At 50.1% G+C, this 20,021-nt stretch overlaps 3 protein-coding genes across 6 annotated transcripts in view; 2 read left to right on the forward strand and 1 right to left on the reverse strand.

Annotated features, from left to right (window-relative positions):
• The window catches only part of slc8a3 (solute carrier family 8 member 3), a 43,229-nt gene extending 25,248 nt beyond the window's left edge, over nucleotides 1-17,981 (reverse strand). For 3 of the 4 annotated variants that reach the window (XM_079370461.1, XM_079370464.1, XM_079370463.1), the window contains exons 1-3: nucleotides 17,434-17,981; nucleotides 17,300-17,372; nucleotides 10,392-12,259 (exon numbers count right to left, since the gene is read on the reverse strand). In XM_079370461.1, the coding sequence (XP_079226587.1) occupies nucleotides 10,392-12,172 (1,781 nt within the window). In that variant the 5' untranslated portion in view covers nucleotides 12,173-12,259; nucleotides 17,300-17,372; nucleotides 17,434-17,981. The remainder of the gene's footprint in view (nucleotides 1-10,391; nucleotides 12,260-17,299; nucleotides 17,373-17,433) is intronic. The other variant, XM_079370462.1, reaches the window with a different exon arrangement.
• The window catches only part of atl1 (atlastin GTPase 1), a 170,355-nt gene that overhangs the window by 19,980 nt on the left and 130,354 nt on the right, over nucleotides 1-20,021 (forward strand). The gene's annotated exons all lie outside the window — the stretch shown is intronic.
• The window catches only part of dmac2l (distal membrane arm assembly component 2 like), a 105,200-nt gene that overhangs the window by 11,008 nt on the left and 74,171 nt on the right, over nucleotides 1-20,021 (forward strand). The window lies entirely within an intron of this gene.

Raw genomic sequence — 20,021 nt, forward strand, 5'->3', positions numbered from 1 at the left:
AGCGAGCGGAGCAGCGGCGCTCCCTGCCTGTCCATCAGGTCAGCTACACGCCTTATTGTGAAGAACTCGTCTGCTGTACAAACAGGCTGTTTGAATGGGTGTGTGTGTGACTTCCTGTGTTTCTGCAGCCAGCCTCTAGTGGACACTCCAGGAACTGCAGGATGTTACACTTCAGCTGCTTTGTTTTCATAACTTTACTCATCATGAAATTCTTTTAAACATTAGAATCCTGAAATGAATCTGATCCCCCCGGAGGCTTGGTGTGTGTGTGTGTGTAGACTGAGTGTGTGGTGTGTGTGTGTGTGTAGACTGAGTGTGTGTGTGTGTGTGTGTGCAGACTGAGTGTGTGTGTGTGTGTGTGTGTTTGGGGACATGACCTGGACCTGTGATGTCAGACGGCTCCCTGCTGTGAATCAGTTCAGGTCTACACACCTTTAATAACACTGCTCACCTTTTGACAGTAATGACGCCACTCTGTCGAATACTTGATTCTGATTGGCTGCTGCTCTACTGGACGAGCGAGGAGGCTAAAAATAGAACCGGGTTTATTTTAACTAAAGATCCAAACGTCAAAGACAGGAAGGTCTGAAGAAGCAAACCGATAAAACGACCACAAACATTTCTGGAAGCATCAGGAGGCGGACCAGCGTGCGCAACAGGAAGTAAAACTCCCGCTCATCTTCTCCACAGTGGATTTAAATTCTCGCCATGATGACCACGAGCTACCCGCCCTCATGCTTAAGAACAAAAACGCTTTATTCTGATAGGTGGAGCACTGTTACCATGGCAACGTGTCAGCCCCTCTTCACAATAATAATGGAGGAAGTCTCCCGTGCTCTCATTGACGAGCTCAGTGTGAAAACGTTCTTATACAGACGTGTAAGTTCAGGACACACGTGGTCACAGGATCAGCGTGTGAAACGTCTGAGGACACGAAACGTGTCGTGCACGGAGAGCGTTCACAGCGTCTTCACAGAAACAGAAGAAATAAGGAACTTCCTGTTCATGTTTGGACGTGTTGTAAAAGTGGACGATGTCTCTGAGGACGCTTCACACGTCTCCTATTTTCAGGTGTAACAGATCCACGCCACAGAACACGGTGCAGACACGTCTAAATACTCGTCAGGAAACTGTAACCACCGCAGCTCGCCTTTCAAACATCCTCTTCATCTCCTGCCGCCAGGAGAAGCCTGGCGGGCGGCCTGAAGGCGCTCTCACGTGGCGTACACTTTCAGGACTCGTGGGACGTGCAGAGACGTACCGTGTTTGTTCAGACCACGTCAACAATGCAAACAGCTCAGTGAAAGATGCTACGACTCTGATGCTATCATGACGCTAACGCCACACGTTTGTGCGTTTCCCTCTCCCTCGCCGTTTGGCTCCTTCTGTCCAGCTCTTTAATTTTAACCTTCAAACAGTTTCTGTTCGCTTCAGTCCAAAAGCCGGTGAAGAGACGGGGAGTCGGACATGTTTGTTTGGGTCTGAGTGAGAGCGAGACACGAGGAAGACGAGTGTTGATGACACATGAAGAGAACGCCACATGAGAAACGACCAGCGTCAGAAATAATGAGAAGTTTTTATTCATCATTTCAGCTCAGAAATAATCCAACCCTCGTGCCAGAAAGGACCCTTCATTAGGCCACGCCCCAGGGTTACTGCTGGGCTTCAGGTCCCGTATGACCTCTCAGCAGTTGTTCTGTTTTCTAACTCTAACTAATTAAAGAGAAGGAGGCCGTTCAGATATGAAGATCGACCACAGAGAGCGACACGCTGACCACCTGACAGGAAGTGCTGACGCTGTACAGCTGCTCAGAGAGTCTCATGAACTGTGGCGTTACCTGATGCACTTCCTGTCGTCCACACTTCCTCGCCGCTGAGGTTTCTAATTTATTTATTTTATAGGGACAAGAATGTAAATGACATCACATCTGTCAGCTATCTGTGCTAAAGCTATCTGTGCTAAGCTATCTGTGCTAAGCTAAACGTCTGCAGACTATGTAACGCTGATGGTCACAGTGAATCAGCAGATTTCACACTCAGCCTCTCAAAGTTTCTCAGAAGAAAGAAGGGAAAGTGAAGATGAACATTTCTACGAGTCTTTCATGTGACGAGCGTCCCGAGGCGCTTCACTCGCACCGTCCTAATAAGATAGTTGAAGTCATGTAAAACAGATTCTGCTTCTGCTGCTCGCTGAGACGTGAAACGGGATCAATGACTCGGAGGCCGACGACATGAAAGACAAACAGAGACGAGAAGAAGAGGACGGCGTGGCTTCAAAGGGAGGGGAGGGGCTTCTGGGACTGAACATGGGAGCAAAGAGGATTCAAATCTTTACGAGACAAAGAGAAACACGCCGACTCGTTTTATGCCAAGTCGTGGATCTCTCTGGTTTGATTGAGCGACAGCGTGCAGCGCTAACCTCGCCACTGGAGCCGCTCGTTGAACAAACGGAGAGAAGCTCAAGACCGGACGAGACGCTGATTTTATCTGGTAATTAAAACTAAATATTCTCGTCTGATCAATAAATATCTGATCAGAGTTTCATTTTTAAATTTGAAACACAGATTATTTAGAAAAGAAAAAGATGGTTAGTCTGACAGCTAAATCCTCAGCGTCTCTCGTGTAAAGAAAATCATCCGGACGCCACACTGTGGTCGGCGTGACGGCGCCAGCAGCAGGTTTCATGAGCACGATGTGTTTACACGGCGAGGAGCCGAGACACTCGGAGGGACGTCGGTCCAGAGTCCTCAACACGAACACAGAAGTAGGTCAACATCTCCCACGGAGCTGCTGAGGGCTTCAATAATAAATATGAAACGTGTGTGTGTGTGTGTGTGTGTGTGGGGGGGGGGGGGGGGGGGGTGTGTGTGTGTGTGTGTGTGTGGGGGGGGGGGGGGGGGGGGGGGGGAATCGAGGAAACGGTCAGCTGAAGAAGACCAGGAGAGATAAAAATGGGAGGAGGGGTTGAAAGAGCGAAAGCGAGCCAGGAACAAGCCCCCCCCCCCCCCCCCCCCCCCCCCCGATAAGAGTGACCACGAGCAGGAGAAAAGGAGAGGACGATGGAGGAGGAGATTAACTCGAGTGTTGTAAAGACGTCCCGCAGGCTTTGGCAGAGTCGTGATCCCAGCAGCAGAACCTCTTCATCCCTCGCCAGCCTCCCTCGACATGACAGCTCGACCCGCCTCACCACCGCAGGGGGCCCAAACTGACCCCCCCCCCCCCCTCTCTGGCCTGCCACGTGGCCCAAGGTTAGCCAAACCCTCACATGGGTCCAGATCCAAACAACTTTATCTCCATGAGATGTCACCGACATCGCAGTGACTGAACTTTCATTCAGACTTCTGAGGACAACAAGGTCTCAGAGTGCGGCTAACGTTAGCATGGCGAGCTTCAGTCCACGTGTCTGTGCTGAAGGTGGTCAGTCAGCGCGGCGCTGGTTATGTCAGTTTAACCTGACAAAGTAGACGTCACGCTTTCAGGCTCCTGACCGTGGTCGGCTTTTAGCATTACTACGACACGTGTGCACGGCGGTCTGCTCCGTGACGGATCAGAGAGCCGGACAGACGCAGTTTGTTTTTTAAATAAACTAAAACGTAGGAAAACAGGAGACGAAGGGGCGGGGTTTCTGATCTCAGCTTTGTTTAGCACGCAGCGACAGCCATGACGATGTTCATGACTTCCTGTGAGATGGTTACAAACAGCAGCTGCGTGATCTCGTGGTCATGCCGTCCCGCCGGGAGCACAAACTGAAGGCCTTACTTCCACATGACCACATTTATTTAGACGCTCTGGTCAGGTGATCTTGCACACTCTGCATAAATGACTCGACCTTTTTCCTCCACGGTTTGAAGTTTGATGTAAAATCATCCAGAGAGCGTTCGGCGCCCTCAGTCCCCCTCCGCCTGCCGCCGAGCGGAGGTCGCCTCATAAGTCTGCCTCTCGAGGACCCGCAGGGAGGATTAGGAGGAATATAAAAGACCCATTTCCTCTCCTGAGTGAACCGGCACGAGACGTTCAGTCCTCCAGGCACGGGGGACGGACTCTGGACCGACCTCGAGGGGGAAGGAAAGTCGAGACAGACGTATACCAGGAAGAGGGAACCACACTGTAACGGGCAAATATTAGCTTAGCGTTAGCTAGAAAAAGGCTGGAAGCTAACGATACTGGACACGCACAGCACAAAAGTCAATGATGAGCTAGCTAACGTAACGTTAGCTAGAAAGTGGTTTAAACACTAAAGCTATTCAAAGCAACACAGTCAAAAATACAAACAGCATGTCTTGCTACTGATGCGTTGTGATGCATTTTCTGCTGCAGCAGCGTGGGATTAACAAACACAGAGGAGCTAAAGGAAGTCCCTGAGTGTTCAGAGGAGCTAAAGGAAGTCCCTGAGTGTTCAGTCTCACACACAGAGGAGCTAAAGGAAGTCCCTGAGTGTTCAGTCTGACACAGAGGAGCTAAAGGAAGTCCCTGAGTGTTCAGTCTCACACACAGAGGAGCTAAAGGAAGTCCCTGAGTGTTCAGTCTCACACAGAGGAGCTAAAGGAAGTCCCTGAGTGTTCAGTCTCACACAGAGGAGCTAAAGGAAGTCCCTGAGTGTTCAGTCTCACACAGAGGAGCTAAAGGAAGTCCCTGAGTGTTCAGTCTGTCACAGAGGAGCTAAAGGAAGTCCCTGAGTGTTCAGTCTGACACAGAGGAGCTAAAGGAAGTCCCTGAGTGTTCAGTCTCACACAGAGGAGCTAAAGGAAGTCCCTGAGTGTTCAGTCTCACACAGAGGAGCTAAAGGAAGTCCCTGAGTGTTCAGTCTCACACAGAGGAGCTAAAGGAAGTCCCTGAGTGTTCAGTCTGACACAGAGGAGCTAAAGGAAGTCCCTGAGTGTTCAGTCTGACACAGAGGAGCTAAAGGAAGTCCCTGAGTGTTCAGTCTCACACAGAGGAGCTAAAGGAAGTCCCTGAGTGTTCAGTCTGACACAGAGGAGCTAAAGGAAGTCCCTGAGTGTTCAGTCTCACACAGAGGAGCTAAAGGAAGTCCCTGAGTGTTCAGTCTCACACAGAGGAGCTAAAGGAAGTCCCTGAGTGTTCAGAGGAGCTAAAGGAAGTCCCTGAGTGTTCAGTCTCACACAGAGGAGCTAAAGGAAGTCCCTGAGTGTTCAGAGGAGCTAAAGGAAGTCCCTGAGTGTTCAGTCTCACACAGAGGAGCTAAAGGAAGTCCCTGAGTGTTCAGAGGAGCTAAAGGAAGTCCCTGAGTGTTCAGTCTGTCACAGAGGAGCTAAAGGAAGTCCCTGAGTGTTCAGTCTGTCACAGAGGAGCTGTGCATGCCAGCCACAAACAGGAAGTACAAAGACAGTCTCTCTTAAGGTGGAGTCACAGATGAATTGTGGGAAGTGTAGTGTGTAGAAGAGAGAGCAGCACTGAAGTTCCAATAACACACTCAGGAGTTCCTCCCTTCAGACAGCATGCAGCGTAACCACGGCAACCAACATCACATAAAGCTTCTCTTCTGTTCCAGTCAAACCGACCTGCAGCTTTATCCTGTCAACACCCTCAGAGACACAATGTGTGTGAGTGTGTGTGTGTGTGTATATATGTGTGTGTGTGTGTATATATGTGTGTGTGTGTGTGTATATGTGTGTGTGTGTGTATGTATATATGTGTGTGTGTGTGTGTGTGTATATATGTGTGTGTGTGTGTATATGTGTGTGTATATGTGTGTGTGTATATATATGTGTGTGTGTGTGTGTGTGTATATATGTGTGTGTGTGTGTGTGTGTGTGTGTGTATATGTGTGTGTATATGTGTGTGTGTGTGTGTGTGTGTGTGTGTATATATGTGTGTGTGTGTGTGTATATGTGTGTGTGTGTGTGTGTGTGTTACATAGCTTGTCAAAGTTAAAGGTGTGTACTTCACCCACTGATTTAGGTAGCCTGCCGCGAAGCCGCTTTTTGCACGGCCTATTTTAAAAAAACACGGCCTTGAAATTTTTGCACGGCTTGACCTAGGCCGTGCAAAAATCTACATTTAATAGACGTGCTTACTACACGGGTTTCTGTACGGTGCCACCCGTGCCCTATTTGGTAGGCGGAATGTCAGGATAACGATAGCCGCTATGTAAATAGCGTCAGATGGTAGCAGCTAACCGCTAACAGCTATCCGCTAACTAATAAATCCAACAAAAGAGAAAAACGCTACATAAACAAAACCAACGCTGGAAACATCCAGCAGTTCATCCACTTTGTCATTGGCATGTGACTGTTTATTACAAGAACTCAATCCAGCTTTGTTTCAGAGAAGGCTGTGTGCGGCGAGGAGAAATACACGTAAACAATCAGCTGTGTTACAGTCAATGGTTTAAACACGGCGGAGTTTTGTTTACCAACGTAACACAGGAAGTGACGACTCTTTCAACCAATCAACGGACTGCAGGGTTTAGCTCCAGATGATTGACTTATCAAGGTCTAGGGATCTATTATTACTGGATGACACATGTAATATTATGAATTTATGTGTTTGTTTGTTTTTTAAAGAAAGTGCAGAGAGAAGCAGTGGGCCAACAAAGGGCTTAGACAACATGAACCAAGTGAGTGACAGTCAAATGGCAAAGGGGTGTGTCAGGGTAGAGGCTGTACAGTAAATCAACATTATGAAGCTTGGGAAAACTAAAATGTGAAAACTAAAACGTGTAACAATGCATCTTATTGAACAGAATGCACCATTTAGAGACTTATTCAGTTTTCTTCAAAACTAGTGTGTTAGGGAGCACATAACCGCCGTGCCGCCGTTAGTGACACTGAAAAAAATTTGCACCCCCTGTATTTTTTTTTGCACCCCCTGTTTTCCCATTTCTGCCTAAATCACTGACTTCACCTGTCCATGCTGAGAGTATTTACACAGCAGCCATGTTGCCAGCTTCCTGATTGGTCAGAAACATGTTCAGTAACTGGACGACGGGAGAGAGAGAGCGATCAGAGGGGGGCGAGTTAGACCTGGAGCTGAGCGGTCAGCAGGATGAGGATCAGCAGACATGTGTTCTGTCAGTCATGACGACGCCCACAGGGGAGACGAAGCACGAGCTGCAGGAAGTGGAGCGGAAGACATGCCCCCCCCCGCCCTGCCCCCCCCCCCCTCTCCCCATATGATGCTCTCTGTATAAATGTGAAGCAGGTCAACATGCATGCTGGAGTTAAAACAAGAATGAACACACTGAAATATAAATCAGCAGGAGACACACGGAGAGGACGTAACTCTGGACAGGAAGCACAGGGGGAAGAACTACAAAATAAAACAGGAAACACTGAAAACTAAACCCAGGGTTATAAACAGAAACACAAAGATGCAACATAAAAAAGGAAATCACAACGAAAACAGAGAAAATAAACATCATGATCTGTAAACTCTCAGAAGCTGGAATAAGCTGTGAACCCTGAGAGACGTATCAGCAGAACAACCTGACCTCTGACCTCTGACCTCGTTTGGACAACGGTGGACGGACTAAATAAAGGTGAATGACGACAGTCTGAGGCTCCGCCCTCGAACACCACGCACTGTCTGCTGAGCGGTGGAGGACCTGGGACTCCCCAGGGACCGGGTCGGTCCACATAACAGCCGGGTCAGAGGACGTGGACACCTTTAAACGTCTCTGTGATGAGTCGTCTGCAGGAACAAGCTGTCGTTCCTTCAGCGTGTGAATCATGGAGACAAACCTTCTCGTTTGTTCGCCGACTCGTCACAGCTGGGAAACGAATGTAAACGCATCAGAGGCAGAAACATCGTCGTTTTTCATGTCACGAGCGTGAAAACGACCCCGAGGAGCGCGCTCATGGCGGCAGGAGAAACACGATGGTAATTATTCCTTCAGTGAATATTCGACACATCCATCCTCTTTGTTTTCTGCACCGAAATGTTCCCATGAATCTCGTCACTTCCTCCTCTGTCTCCATTTAAACGGACGCACACAGAGTCTCGCTCATCGCCACCGCCATGTCGCCATGTTCCTGCAGGTGTGCTGAGACTTTTGTAGCATTCCTGCTAAAGATGCAAAAATCCATTTTCAGGAAAATGTTGGCACAATGTTTGATCGGACGGTGAATAAAGTCAGAAATGAATCAAACCTTCAGAACCACAGAGTCTGTACAACGGGCGTGTGTGCTAACCACGAGATGATGAGAGGCCGCTGCTCGCCATCCACGGCGCTGAAACCAGACCGCTGGTGTGAACAGATTCTTTCAGCTTTTGATCCCGCTCTCTAATCTCGCCACACGTCTGACCCGTCATCTCTCAGTGTGACTTCAGTGAAGGTAGCTCGCCAGTTGGCGTGATGTAGCAGTGAGTAACACGTGTGTTTGTACGACGGCCTCTTGTTTACCGTAAAATAAAAGTTATGTTGAAATGACACTTGAGCACGCAGAGACACTCCTCCCCCCTCTCCCCCGCCGGGGGGGGGGGGGGGCGGCTGCAGACCGACGTGTGACAGCTGAAGAAATAAACAAATGTATATTTCCACACGCTCGTATTAAAACATGCTGCATGATAAAAGAAGAAACCTGAACCAACGCGATGTTCGTGCTTCTGGATCAGACACGGTCACTTCTTCAGATACAGCGAACTGAATCAAACTTCATGCCAACGTAAAGCCCGCTCTTTTACTCGCCTGCTGTTTCACCTTCTCTGGATGTAGAGAGGAAGCTGCGAGAGGGGAAAGTAACCTGCAGACCATTTCTACTAAAATGTTAAAAAGAGAAACTAACAGTCCTTGAAGTGATGTACATGCTTATCTTGTGTTAGGACCCCCTTGAAAACGAGATGGTACACCTCAAGGGTCTTATCTTATACAAACACTAACAGCACACAGAAAGCTGAATCTGAGCGGCCTGACTGAATGGATCCGGCTCGCTTTAAGGACCTGGAATCCCCTCGCTGCAGGATGTTTTGTATAAAATGGTTCAATGTGCTGCTCTCATTACAACGCTGCCAAACGTGCCCACTCAGCTGAACGTCGAGGTGTTGTGTTGTGCAGATGGTACAGCTGACAAGGCAACGCAACATACGCAATTTACATAAAACATCTCCATTACTCATCAGTGCTTCCTCCCAAACTGTACGGCATGGCTGCCCACACACACCGTCACACCTCCAGCTTTGTCAATCAGGACGACACTCACCTCAAACACAGCTGCACACTGATCATTACGCAGGACCGAGCCGAGCTCTGACATGTTACATTTCTCTCTTTGTTATCCTGCTCTGAGTGAGCTCGCTCGATTGAAGCAGACAGGAGGAGAGAAGAATACAAATCCAGAGTTTGACAAACAAAACCAACAGGGATTAGAGAAGCAAAGGGGGGTTACTTCAGGACTCCCTGCTGTCACAGTTGTGTGACGAATCCCAAAGTTGAATCCTTTTTTGCATGCGACCCAGGATTGCACCCTGATGAGAGCAGAATCCCTTCACAGGAAAACAGTGGGACGTACAGCGCACGCTCTCCAGGATTTATCTGGGCCCCTCACCCTGAGATATTAGCATAACCACACCTCCATTACACTGATGAGCCTTTAAAAGATTTGACTGAAGAGTGTCCACATTACACTCCTTCCATAGACTGGCACAGGAAGTGAGTCCTAAAACCAGGAAGTGAGTTAGCATGTTAGCTCCACGGGTTCTAACCTCTAAAAGTCTAAATGGTGATTTTGAATGTGTTTGTGTTTAGACTGAAATAAGGTCTGTGGTTAACACAAGCTGAAGAGATGTTGATGTTTTGTTAGACGAGATAAACTATGTTAGCTAAGACTTTAGTTTTTACGTGAACTTTAAACAGCGGTTGCTAACGAGTAGCTAACTGAAACTACAGTGGTTGTCATGGAGACATTAAACGTCATCACGCCGGGAACTCTCTCCCTAATCCTCCTTACAGCCTCTAGTCATAGTCTAGTCATTTTTCACTGTTCCTGCAAATTACATTAATAAACAACTTATTAAGCTAACGTTTAGCTAGCTTGTCAAACCGCTGATTAGATCGATGAAACATAACGGTCGTGACGTCATTATAAATCGCCCGCGGTGTAGTTAGCTTGTAGCATAGCGTTAGCTTTTTACTTCTCTGGGCTGCATTAACTCTTCAAACTTCATATAAATGATGTTCATCTGTAAAGATTATCAGCTGAACTAAACAACATCAGAAACGTGTGTTTGATACACAGATTATTTTATAAATCATCCAGAATACTGAAATCCCAGAGGAGAACTCTCATTAGAACCCATGGCAATGATAGGCTACTTCCAGGTTGGCCTACAAAAATACTATTCCAGTGTATAACACACATATATATTTAACAATCTGTCTTTTAATTATGAAAGTGCCTCCAACAAGCACAAGAAGAAAGAAGTTACTGTCTTACCAGGTCTCGTCATTTTTGAACTCCAGTTCTCCGTAGGTGTCCTCAAAGTCCTCCCCTCCCCCTTTGGCGAGTCCTTCCACGGTGTGATAAGGCACAATGACCGTCCCCCTCGCTCCAGAAGTCCTTATCACTTTCACTTCCATGACACCAACGCTCTCACTGATGTGAGCAGCGCCACTCTCAAAGGTGAAGATCCCCGAGTGATCATCGTCCAGAATGGTCACGGTGGCCACAGTGGGGAAGCCCAGCATGGCCTTTGGGTAGGGGAGACTGTTGGCAGAAAGCACCTCGTCCTCCGTCTCCAGGACTCGCAGATTACTGAGCCTTACGAAAAAGTGCTCGTCCTCTTCAAAGATGTCGTCGTCTATGATGCCGATGCTTATTTCCTTGAACATCTCTCCAGGTTTGAAGACCACCGTCCCCTCTGAGAACTCATAGTCAGCCCCAGCATTAGCCGAGCCGTCCTCCGTCTTATAATCCACATAGATCGTCTTGTTGATGTCTCCGCCCTTTCTGGTGATGGTCAGAATGGCGGCTCCACAGTTCTCGAGGCACTGGTAGACCGCAGGCTCAAAGGCAATCCGAGACACATACTCCTCTGGCTCCTCGACATGCACCTCCTGCACGCTGATGCTCTTCTTTGCCTGCTCTGCCACGTGCTTCTTCAGGATGTTCCCAGCGCCCGTCATCATGCGTGTAGCCTGGATGCGATAGAAGGCGCGGCTTTTCTGCTGGTGCGAGAGAGCGTAGTAGTTCGCCATCTCGACCAGCTGATCCAACTCTTTCTCCGGATGCTTCTGCTTGAGGTCCTTCAAGATGCGAATCATATCACGTCGGGACTCGTCCACTTCTTTGTTCTCGATCAAACCCATGAGATTACTTGCTGCACCTCCGTCCATGAAGTGAGAGTTGACCATCTTGCCGTCCATCTCGATCCCCTTGGAGCGCTCTGTCTCCGTCTCGATGATGACGCCCCTGTGCTTGTCAGTGCGGTACTTCTTGTGCATGAACTTGTAGAAGAGCAGCCGTCTGTCTGCTATCCAGGCGAGGATTACGCATATAGGGAAGAAGGCCAGTGTGAGTAGACCTTCCCAAACCTGGACTTCGTTTGGAGAAAACACAGCCAGAATCATGTAGAGCCAGATGTACGCAAAGATGCTCCAGCCTGCCGTGACAAAGAACACTCTGAGGTGTTTGACTTTGCGTACCTCTCCTTGGGGAATGACCGACACACAGATGCCGATGATGACAAACATATTGAAGGCTGCACTGCCGACAATCGTTGAAGGCCCAAGCTCACCAGCGTAGAACTCGTGTCCACAAACCTCGATTACAGAGAGCATAATCTCAGGGGCGGACGAGCCCAAGGCCATGAGGGTGAGGTTTGACACCGTTTCATTCCAAACCCGGATTGTGGTAGTGGTGGTTTCCCCATTGGGCCTTTTGATGATAATTTCCTTCTCCTGGGACGTGATGACCTCAATTGCCGCCATAAAGCGGTCTGCAATGATGGACACTCCCAGAAACATGTAGATCATGGCCACAAAGTACACAATGACCCGTGCGATCTTGTCCCCCATGGAGGGATCCTCGGGGTACCAGATGGGGAGGATAATCCCTGGTCTGCACTTTGAGTTCCCCTCACAGGTGGCATTGTTGGGGGTAAGCAGAGGGCTCGGGGTGGTCCGGGCCTCTGTACAAAGGAAGGTAACCGTCACAGAGACCAGCCCCAACCAGAGGCAGGCTGACGACCCAGGGTTTAAAGGCCTTGAACCCTCCATGCACCCTCCTTCGTCTCAAGGGTCCTTACCACAATGATAGTCCCTCTGGGATCCAGCACTGAGCTGTGCCGTTTCTCCACCCACCACCTGAAGACAACAGACAAATCCACAGAGATTACATGGATGTTAAACCTTAGGAACAACATTCAGACACGGATAACAGTGCTTAATAAAGCCACCAAGGTGGAAGTCATTTCTCACACAGATGAATGCATCCATTGCTCATTAAATATTTATTTTACTCATGATCGCTAACAGTGAATGGAAAACAGAATGACAGGATGGGATTAGCAGCACCTTCACATGAAGCTTCAAGTTATCTCGATATTATTTTTGATGACATCATTCAAAGGATGAAGGACTGGAGTCATCCAATGACTTGGTCTTGGCGAGAAAAGTTGCAAGAGAATGGAGAAACTCAGCTGAGCTTCCTGAGTGCTACATCACATGACTGTGACGATCCAATGAGACGCCAGAAAGTAACACAGTGTAAGAAGAAGCAGCCTTAAACTGCATGCTCTCTAATGGCCAGCAGGGGGAGACTCCAATGATTGCCAAATTAAGCCTGAGAGAGTGATTTAAGAAAAAAAAGATGGAGTGTTGGATAAACAAATCCAACACAAAGGATAACTTTAACTTTAACTGCGCTGTTTGTTTTTAAACTGTCCACTTTCTCTGTGAATCTAAATAAAAAGCTTCTAATTCAGCGGCGCCAACAGAGGCAACAAATTAGTGTCTGCTGCAAGTTGGTGGTAACTGCGCTGCAGTATTTATAAGAGATGTGACGCACAAATGTTGTAGTGATCAGGAAATTCCACCTTCTTATTCCTTCAAAATAAAAGCTCTGTAAATATGACTGTCAGGTGCAGAGAGTTTCTCTCCACATTCAGTAAATAAGAGCAAACTGCACCGAGCACCAACAGTCTGAATATCATCAGAGTGAAATAATTTTGGTCAAATTCAGTAAAAAAACAATAATTAAACAGGCTTCAGGAATCTTCCCCCCATCAATCAGAGATGATGAATCCAACCTGCAGTTTACCTCGGTGAGCCTTCTTCTTCTACCAGCAGCATCACCACACTTTCCTTTAACTCAGTGAACACTGAGGATAACATGATTCCAGGTTGGATGTTCAGCGTGATAGTGTGAAAGCTCAAGGGTAACACCGGGCTCTGAACCAAACCGCTCGCTCAGCAGGCGGCCAATGTTTCCAAACGAAGCGCCGTCCAAAATGTCGCATTGGCAAAGCAGAGGGGAGACCGTGGAGAGGATGAAAACAAAGAGTACAGATGTCCCGTCCACATTCATCACACACTGAGCTCAGAGAGCAGAAGAACCAGATCATCATCCAAACGGACGTCTGCAGTTATTAAGAAACACGACTCGACAGTTCAGTTGATGCGAACAGCTTCACATGGAGCTGAGAGAGGACGGACGAGTTTGTTAGATAATAACGATTTTAAGACGGTTTCTATTCTGAAGCCGTGGATGTTTTGCCGTGGTCACTTCCTGTGTGTCTGATCGGACACAGGTCATTTAGTGTCTGCTGAATGGGCAGCAGGATGGACGCTGCTTTAACTCTTACAGTATTAAGACGCAGGGTCGGTCTTGTTTGAAAACATCCCCGCCCCTCTGGCCTCCCTCTAAAGCCACGCCCCCTCACTTACATGCACGAGCGCCGTTGGTCCAGAAGTAGACCTCAAACTCACGTTTTGAGTGTGAGCTGGAGCACGCAAGAGGTAGAGAACGAGCAGGGAGACAGGGAGGCTGTGATTGGTTCATCAGAGAGCAGGGAGACAGGGAGGCTGTGATTGGTTGATCAGAGAGCAGGGAGACAGGGAGGCTGTGATTGGTTGATCAGAGAGCAGGGAGACAGGGAGGCTGTGATTGGTTGATCAGAGAGCAGGGAGACAGGGAGGCTGTGATTGGTTCATCAGAGAGCAGGGAGACAGGGAGGCTGTGATTGGTTCATCAGAGAGCAGGGAGACAGGGAGGCTGTGATTGGTTGATCAGAGAGCAGGGAGGCCTGTGATTGGTTGATCAGAGAGCAGGGAGGCCTGTGATTGGTTCATCAGATTGGTACCTCGTGGCAGACATTGGTTGAAGTTTTTAAGACTTACAGACTGATACAGATGATGGATTTACTTTGATCCTTTTTCAGAGAACCTGAGTTATTAATGTCTGTCAGGACCTAAAGACAGTTTACACCAGAATCTGAAAAAAGTGAATTTGGAGGAAATGACCGACCCTGCCTTTAAAATTAACAGTTTAATAAACAGAAGATCTATGATGTGTTGCGTGCACCAAACTAAAGAGCACATGTGACCTGTGGTGTCACATCAAAGTATAGACTGGCCTTCTTGAACATGAATAAGAAGGATTTCTCTGTAGCGGCGTCCCCGCGCCTGCAGGCCTCAGAGCGTCACGTCTCGTTCCACTTCTGTTCAGCTAAATGTCGTCTTTCCACGTCCTGGTTCGGTTTCCTCTGCGCTCACATGTTCAGAGCTCACTCTGGATAAAAGCTTCCAGAGTTCTTATCACATCGCTCTGCATTAAAATAACTCCAGTCGGTATTTTTGGATTATCTTTGACGACCTTTGAACAAGCGTTACACACAGAAGCCATTAATCTATTCTGGAGAAAAGGATTCTAAGAGTTTCAATTGAATGCTTCATAGGTGGGAATAATTGCGTCACTGATGGCGTCATTATGATCTTTTCAGGGATCTTAACGTCCCAGAAGAGGTGAAGAAACGTTGACATGAAGGAAGCGACAGCGTGACATGAAGAAGAGAGACGAGGAACTTAAAAGAGCTGAACCAGCAGAAGGGTTTACGTGGACAGGAGAGATCCCTGATAGCACACGCAGATCACTGAGCCCCCCCTCAAAGATCGAATGTTTGTGAAAGAAAAACACAGAATCCTTTTTCTGAATATCAAAAATCAGAAACGTTCAGATTTAAAGGTGAACTGCGCTTCACTCATTCTGCTCCACTAACACGGCTCTGGGACTCATGGACAGCTGAGGAGGAGAGGGGGCCCAGATCCACCTGCGTGCTTTATTAACGGGCAGGAAGGAGTGGGTGTGGCTTAGGGCGTGCTCTCCGTGTGATTCAGAGACGCAGCAGCTCTGCTGACCTGACACCTCGTCCTGTCTCTTTTACTGCACGCCAGCTCTCCGGGCACAAACTGCAAGGAGGCAAAAAAAGAGATGAAGCACGGAGAATTCAGAGGCTGGAGATCCTCTCAGTTTGTTTCAGCAGGAGGCCGGTGTGCTGGCTCTGACACTTCCACACGCACACACGGAAGCTAACAGCTAACATAGCATCCCCGCCAGCTGGAGGTCTGCAGGTATCTCTCTCCTTCACATCTTTGGTGATGGGAGGGGGGAGAGCCTGCTGTTGCCATGGTGATTTAAGACGCTGACAGGCTGCAGCTCTGTCCCTGCTATGACCAACATTTCCAATGAGCACAAAGTCATGTGAGCGCTCCGTAACAGCTGCTGTTCAAACAGCGATCAGCTGGATGTGTTGAACACGTCGTCTCTTTAAGGCGGTCGTCATTCATCGATTCAGGATGCTGCGATTTAACGACGTAAAACTTGAACTAAAAGGGACAGCAGATGTAAGCTAGCTCTGAGCTAACAGTGTGTTTCATATTATACATGCTCCCTTTAATTAAAAAGCCCCACCTCTGCACTGAGACCTCTGAGCAGCAGGTTGGTTTGGACCCCCTGACCCCCCTGACCCCCCTCCAGACCAAAGTACAGAGCCCGTCATGTGAAGGTTCCATGTGACGTGTCAGACGTTCTTGTGCGGCGTGTTTAGACGGATTTTAACGCCACAATCGACTCGACATAAGTCATAAATATGAAACATGTTTCACCGAGGACTGATGAGCCAATCAGGAAGCAAGCTGACTGAGGCAGGAAGCAGAACTAATGTAACCATAGCAACGACAGCAAACGCGAAGCATAAAGTTCAACGGATGTCACAAATGGAGAAACGAGTCGTGTTTCGACTAAATCGACGAGATGGACGGAACAGCGTCACGTGTTTCCTCCTCCGTCTGTTCGAGGTCACACTCAGAGAGGAGTCTCTGGTTGGTTGGTGAGTGAATCCTTGAGCGTGCCGAGTCGTCTCCACACACAGCAGGAAGTGACGCGTTCAGTCGGTCAGATGTGGGCTCAGCGGGTCTTTGAGTGTGTGCCCGGCCTCACGAGGCCAAATCAAACCCGTCAACACAAGCTGCTGATAGAAGCTGTGCAGATGGAAACACTGCGAGGTGTTCAGGCCCGCAGCTGACGAGCACGAGGTCAAAGGGCAGCCTTATAAAATCATTGATTCAGTGATCGCTTGATTAGGTCTGAACTGTCTCTGCTGAACTCTTAAGTTAGGGGAGATATTTTTGGGACCTGTTCATGTGAAAGCTGCTTCCCTCTGGATGAGTGACACATTTGAAAGATCCTGCAGGAATGTTTGCTGCTTGTTGAAGAGCTCTTCATGCTCACAGGCAGGAGCCGAGCAGCTCTGCTCACAGATCTCTTTCTCCTTCCCTATTTTGGGAAGAGGCTCTGGTTTAAGGAGGCTATTTGAGATGCGCGTAAACATGGACTCAGCAGACACACGGAGCCTCAGCTGTTGCTGATTAATCATCAGGAGGCCGCTGCGCTCTCTACACTGGATGTCAGAGTCCGGTACCTGAGGGGGGAATCCCTGCCGGAGCAGCCACAGGCCCCGCACGGTGCGGAAGGCCTCCGTACTCAAAGTGAAGCACGAGCGAGCTCCGGAAACACTCGAGTCTAAAAGTAACACATCGGCGTGTTTCTGTCCCTATGAAAAACTGTCCAGGTGTGCAGCCAATCAGAAGCACGATCTGCTCGCCTGGCAGTAACAACCAGTATCAGAGACTCCCAAGTATTTTAATGGCACACCCATTAGACGGTATCACGAACCCATCCGAGCGCGTGCACTGGATCTTATGTGCACCGTGAGGGTCCAGAGCCGAGCAGCTCTTACTATCATCTGACTGGAAAGCTTCCGAGTGCGTGCTGCTGTTTGCATCCCTCACGAGCACACAGATGAGCAGATGTGACAGTTTGCATCATGCGTGTGTCATAAGACCTACCTGGATTTGTGTTCCGGGGAGCGAACGTGCACACGGCCGCCCTCTTTAAGATTGTTCTCCCGTTCGGATCTGCCTGCAAACAGTCTCGTGCACACGGCCGCCCTCTTTAAGATTGTTCTCCCGTTCGGATCTGCCTGCAAACAGTCTTAACAGAATGTGGCTGTCCGGATCTGTTGAGGTAAACGTGCTCCTCGGACTAAATCCCCCCGGTGAAGCCCCTGTGTCGTCCTCATGTAGAGAGGCAGGTCCCCAACCTGCTCGGTATCGGCGATTGGATCCAACCGGCCGGAGGTGATCGCCTTTCGTCCTCTCCTGCCTCGGCGCCCTCCTCCCCAGATCCTCCCTGTCTGACGGATTGACCGGGTCGCAAAGCTGTCAATGACGAGGGAGGAGGAGGAGGGGAGGGAGGGGGCGTCGGAGGGGGGCTCGGTATTTTAAGAGAGGAGATGGATCGTGTGAGCCCGGCTCTCCCTCCTCCTGCAAGCCGTGAATCAGCGCTCTCCTCCTCCCCCTCTCTCTGCAGCCGAGCTGTGATGTCGCTCTTCAGAAAGGAAGAGCAGCTCCTCTTCCTCGGCTCCTGAACAAATGACGCTCTGCTCCTCTTCCTACACTGTGTGCTGCATGTGAGAGGCGCTCAGCTGTGCTGTCAGGATGAAGAGTCTCCTCCTCTGCGCTCCTGGAGCTTCAGATGACGGCTGGAGATGACACTTATCTTTCAACAGTCCTCCTCACATTATTACAGCAGCAATCGGCCTCTTCGCGCGCGCGCTACAGCTGTGAAATGATTTACAGCCCTCCGCCCCCCATTTCTTTAAAAGTCACACAGACCGGCAACTACGTCACCATCGAAACCTGCAGCACAAAGCATGAATATCATCCAGGCCCACATCCCTCCATGACAACTGCTCTGAACAGCAGGGAGAGAGAGAGGGAGGAGAGAGGGAGGGAGAGAGGGAGGGGGGGAAGAGAGAGAGAGAGAGAGAGGGAGGGAGGAGAGAGAGAGGGAGGAGAGAGGGAGAGAGAGAGGGAGGGAGGAGAGAGAGGGAGGAGAGAGGGAGAGAGAGAGGGAGGAGAGAGAGGGAGGAGAGAGAGGGAGGAGAGAGGGAGAGAGAGAGGGAGAGAGAGAGGGAGGGGGGGAGGAGAGAGGGAGGAGAGAGAGAGGGAGGGAGGGAGGAGAGAGGGAGAGAGAGAGGGAGGGAGGAGAGAGAGGGAGGAGAGAGGGAGAGAGAGAGGGAGGGAGGAGAGAGAGGGAGGGGAGAGGGAGGGAGGGAGGAGAGAGAGGGAGGGGGGGAAGAGAGAGAGAGAGAGGAAAGAGGGAGAGAGAGAGGGAGGAGAGAGAGAGAGGGAGAGAGGGAGGGAGGAGAGAGAGAGAGGGAGGGAGGAGAGAGAGAGGGAGGAGAGAGGGAGAGAGAGAGGGAGGAGAGAGAGAGAGAGAGGGAGGGAGGAGAGAGAGAGAGAGAGGGAGGGAGGAGAGAGAGAGGGAGGAGAGAGGGAGAGAGAGAGAGAGAGGGAGGAGAGAGGGAGAGGGAGGAAGGAGAGAGAGAGAGGGAGGGAGGAGAGAGAGAGAGGGAGGGAGGAGAGAGAGAGGGAGGAGAGAGGGAGAGAGAGAGGGAGGAGAGAGAGAGAGAGAGGGAGGGAGGAGAGAGAGAGAGAGAGGGAGGGAGGAGAGAGAGAGGGAGGAGAGAGGGAGAGAGAGAGAGAGAGGGAGGAGAGAGGGAGAGAGAGAGGGAGGGAGGAGAGAGAGGGAGGAGAGAGGGAGAGAGAGAGGGAGGAGAGAGAGGGAGGAGAGAGGGAGAGAGAGAGGGAGAGAGAGAGGGAGGGGGGAGGAGAGAGGGAGAGAGAGAGGGAGGGAGGAGAGAGAGGGAGGAGAGAGGGAGAGAGAGAGGGAGGGGAGAGAGAGAGGGAGAGGGAGGAAGGAGAGAGAGGGAGGGGAGAGGGAGGGAGGGAGGAGAGAGAGAGGGAGGAGAGAGGGAGGAGAGAGGGAGAGAGAGAGGGAGGAGAGAGGGAGGGGGGAGAGAGAGAGAGGGGAGGGGAGAGAGAGGGAGAGAGGAGAGAGAGAGGGAGGGAGGAGAGAGAGAGGGAGGAGAGAGAGAGGGAGGAGAGAGGGAGGGAGGAGAGAGAGAGGGAGGAGAGAGGGAGGGAGGAGAGAGAGAGGGAGGAGAGAGGGAGGGAGGAGAGAGAGAGAGAGGAGAGAGGGAGAGAGAGGGAGGGGGAGGAGAGGGAGGGAGGAGAGAGAAAGGGAGAGAGAGGGAGGGAGGAGAGAGGGAGGGAGGAGAGAGAGAGGGAGGAGAGAGGGAGGGAAGGAGAGAGAGAGGGAGGAGAGAGGGAGGGAGGAGAGAGAGAGAGAGGAGAGAGGAGAGAGAGAGGGAGGGAGGAGAGAGAGGAGGGAGGAGAGAGAGAGGGAGGAGAGAGAAAGGGAGAGAGAGGGAGGAGAGAGAGAGAGGGAGGAGAGAGGGAGAGAGGAGAGAGGGAGGGAGGAGAGAGAGAGAGGAGAGAGGGAGAGAGAGGAGGGAGGAGAGAGAGGGAGGAATGAGAGAGAGGAGGGAGAGAGGAGAGAGAGAGGAGGAGAGAAAGGGGAGAGAGGGAGGAGGAGAGAGGGAGGGAGGAGAGAGAGAGGGAGGAGAGAGGGAGGAGAGAGGGAGGGAGGTGAGAGAGAGAGAGGGAGAGGGGAGAGAGAGAGGGAGGAGAGAGAAAGGGAGAGAGAGGGAGGAGAGAGAGAGAG

This window comes from Symphodus melops (assembly GCF_947650265.1).
Source record: "Symphodus melops genome assembly, chromosome: 19".
Lineage (NCBI taxonomy): Eukaryota > Metazoa > Chordata > Actinopteri > Labriformes > Labridae > Symphodus > Symphodus melops.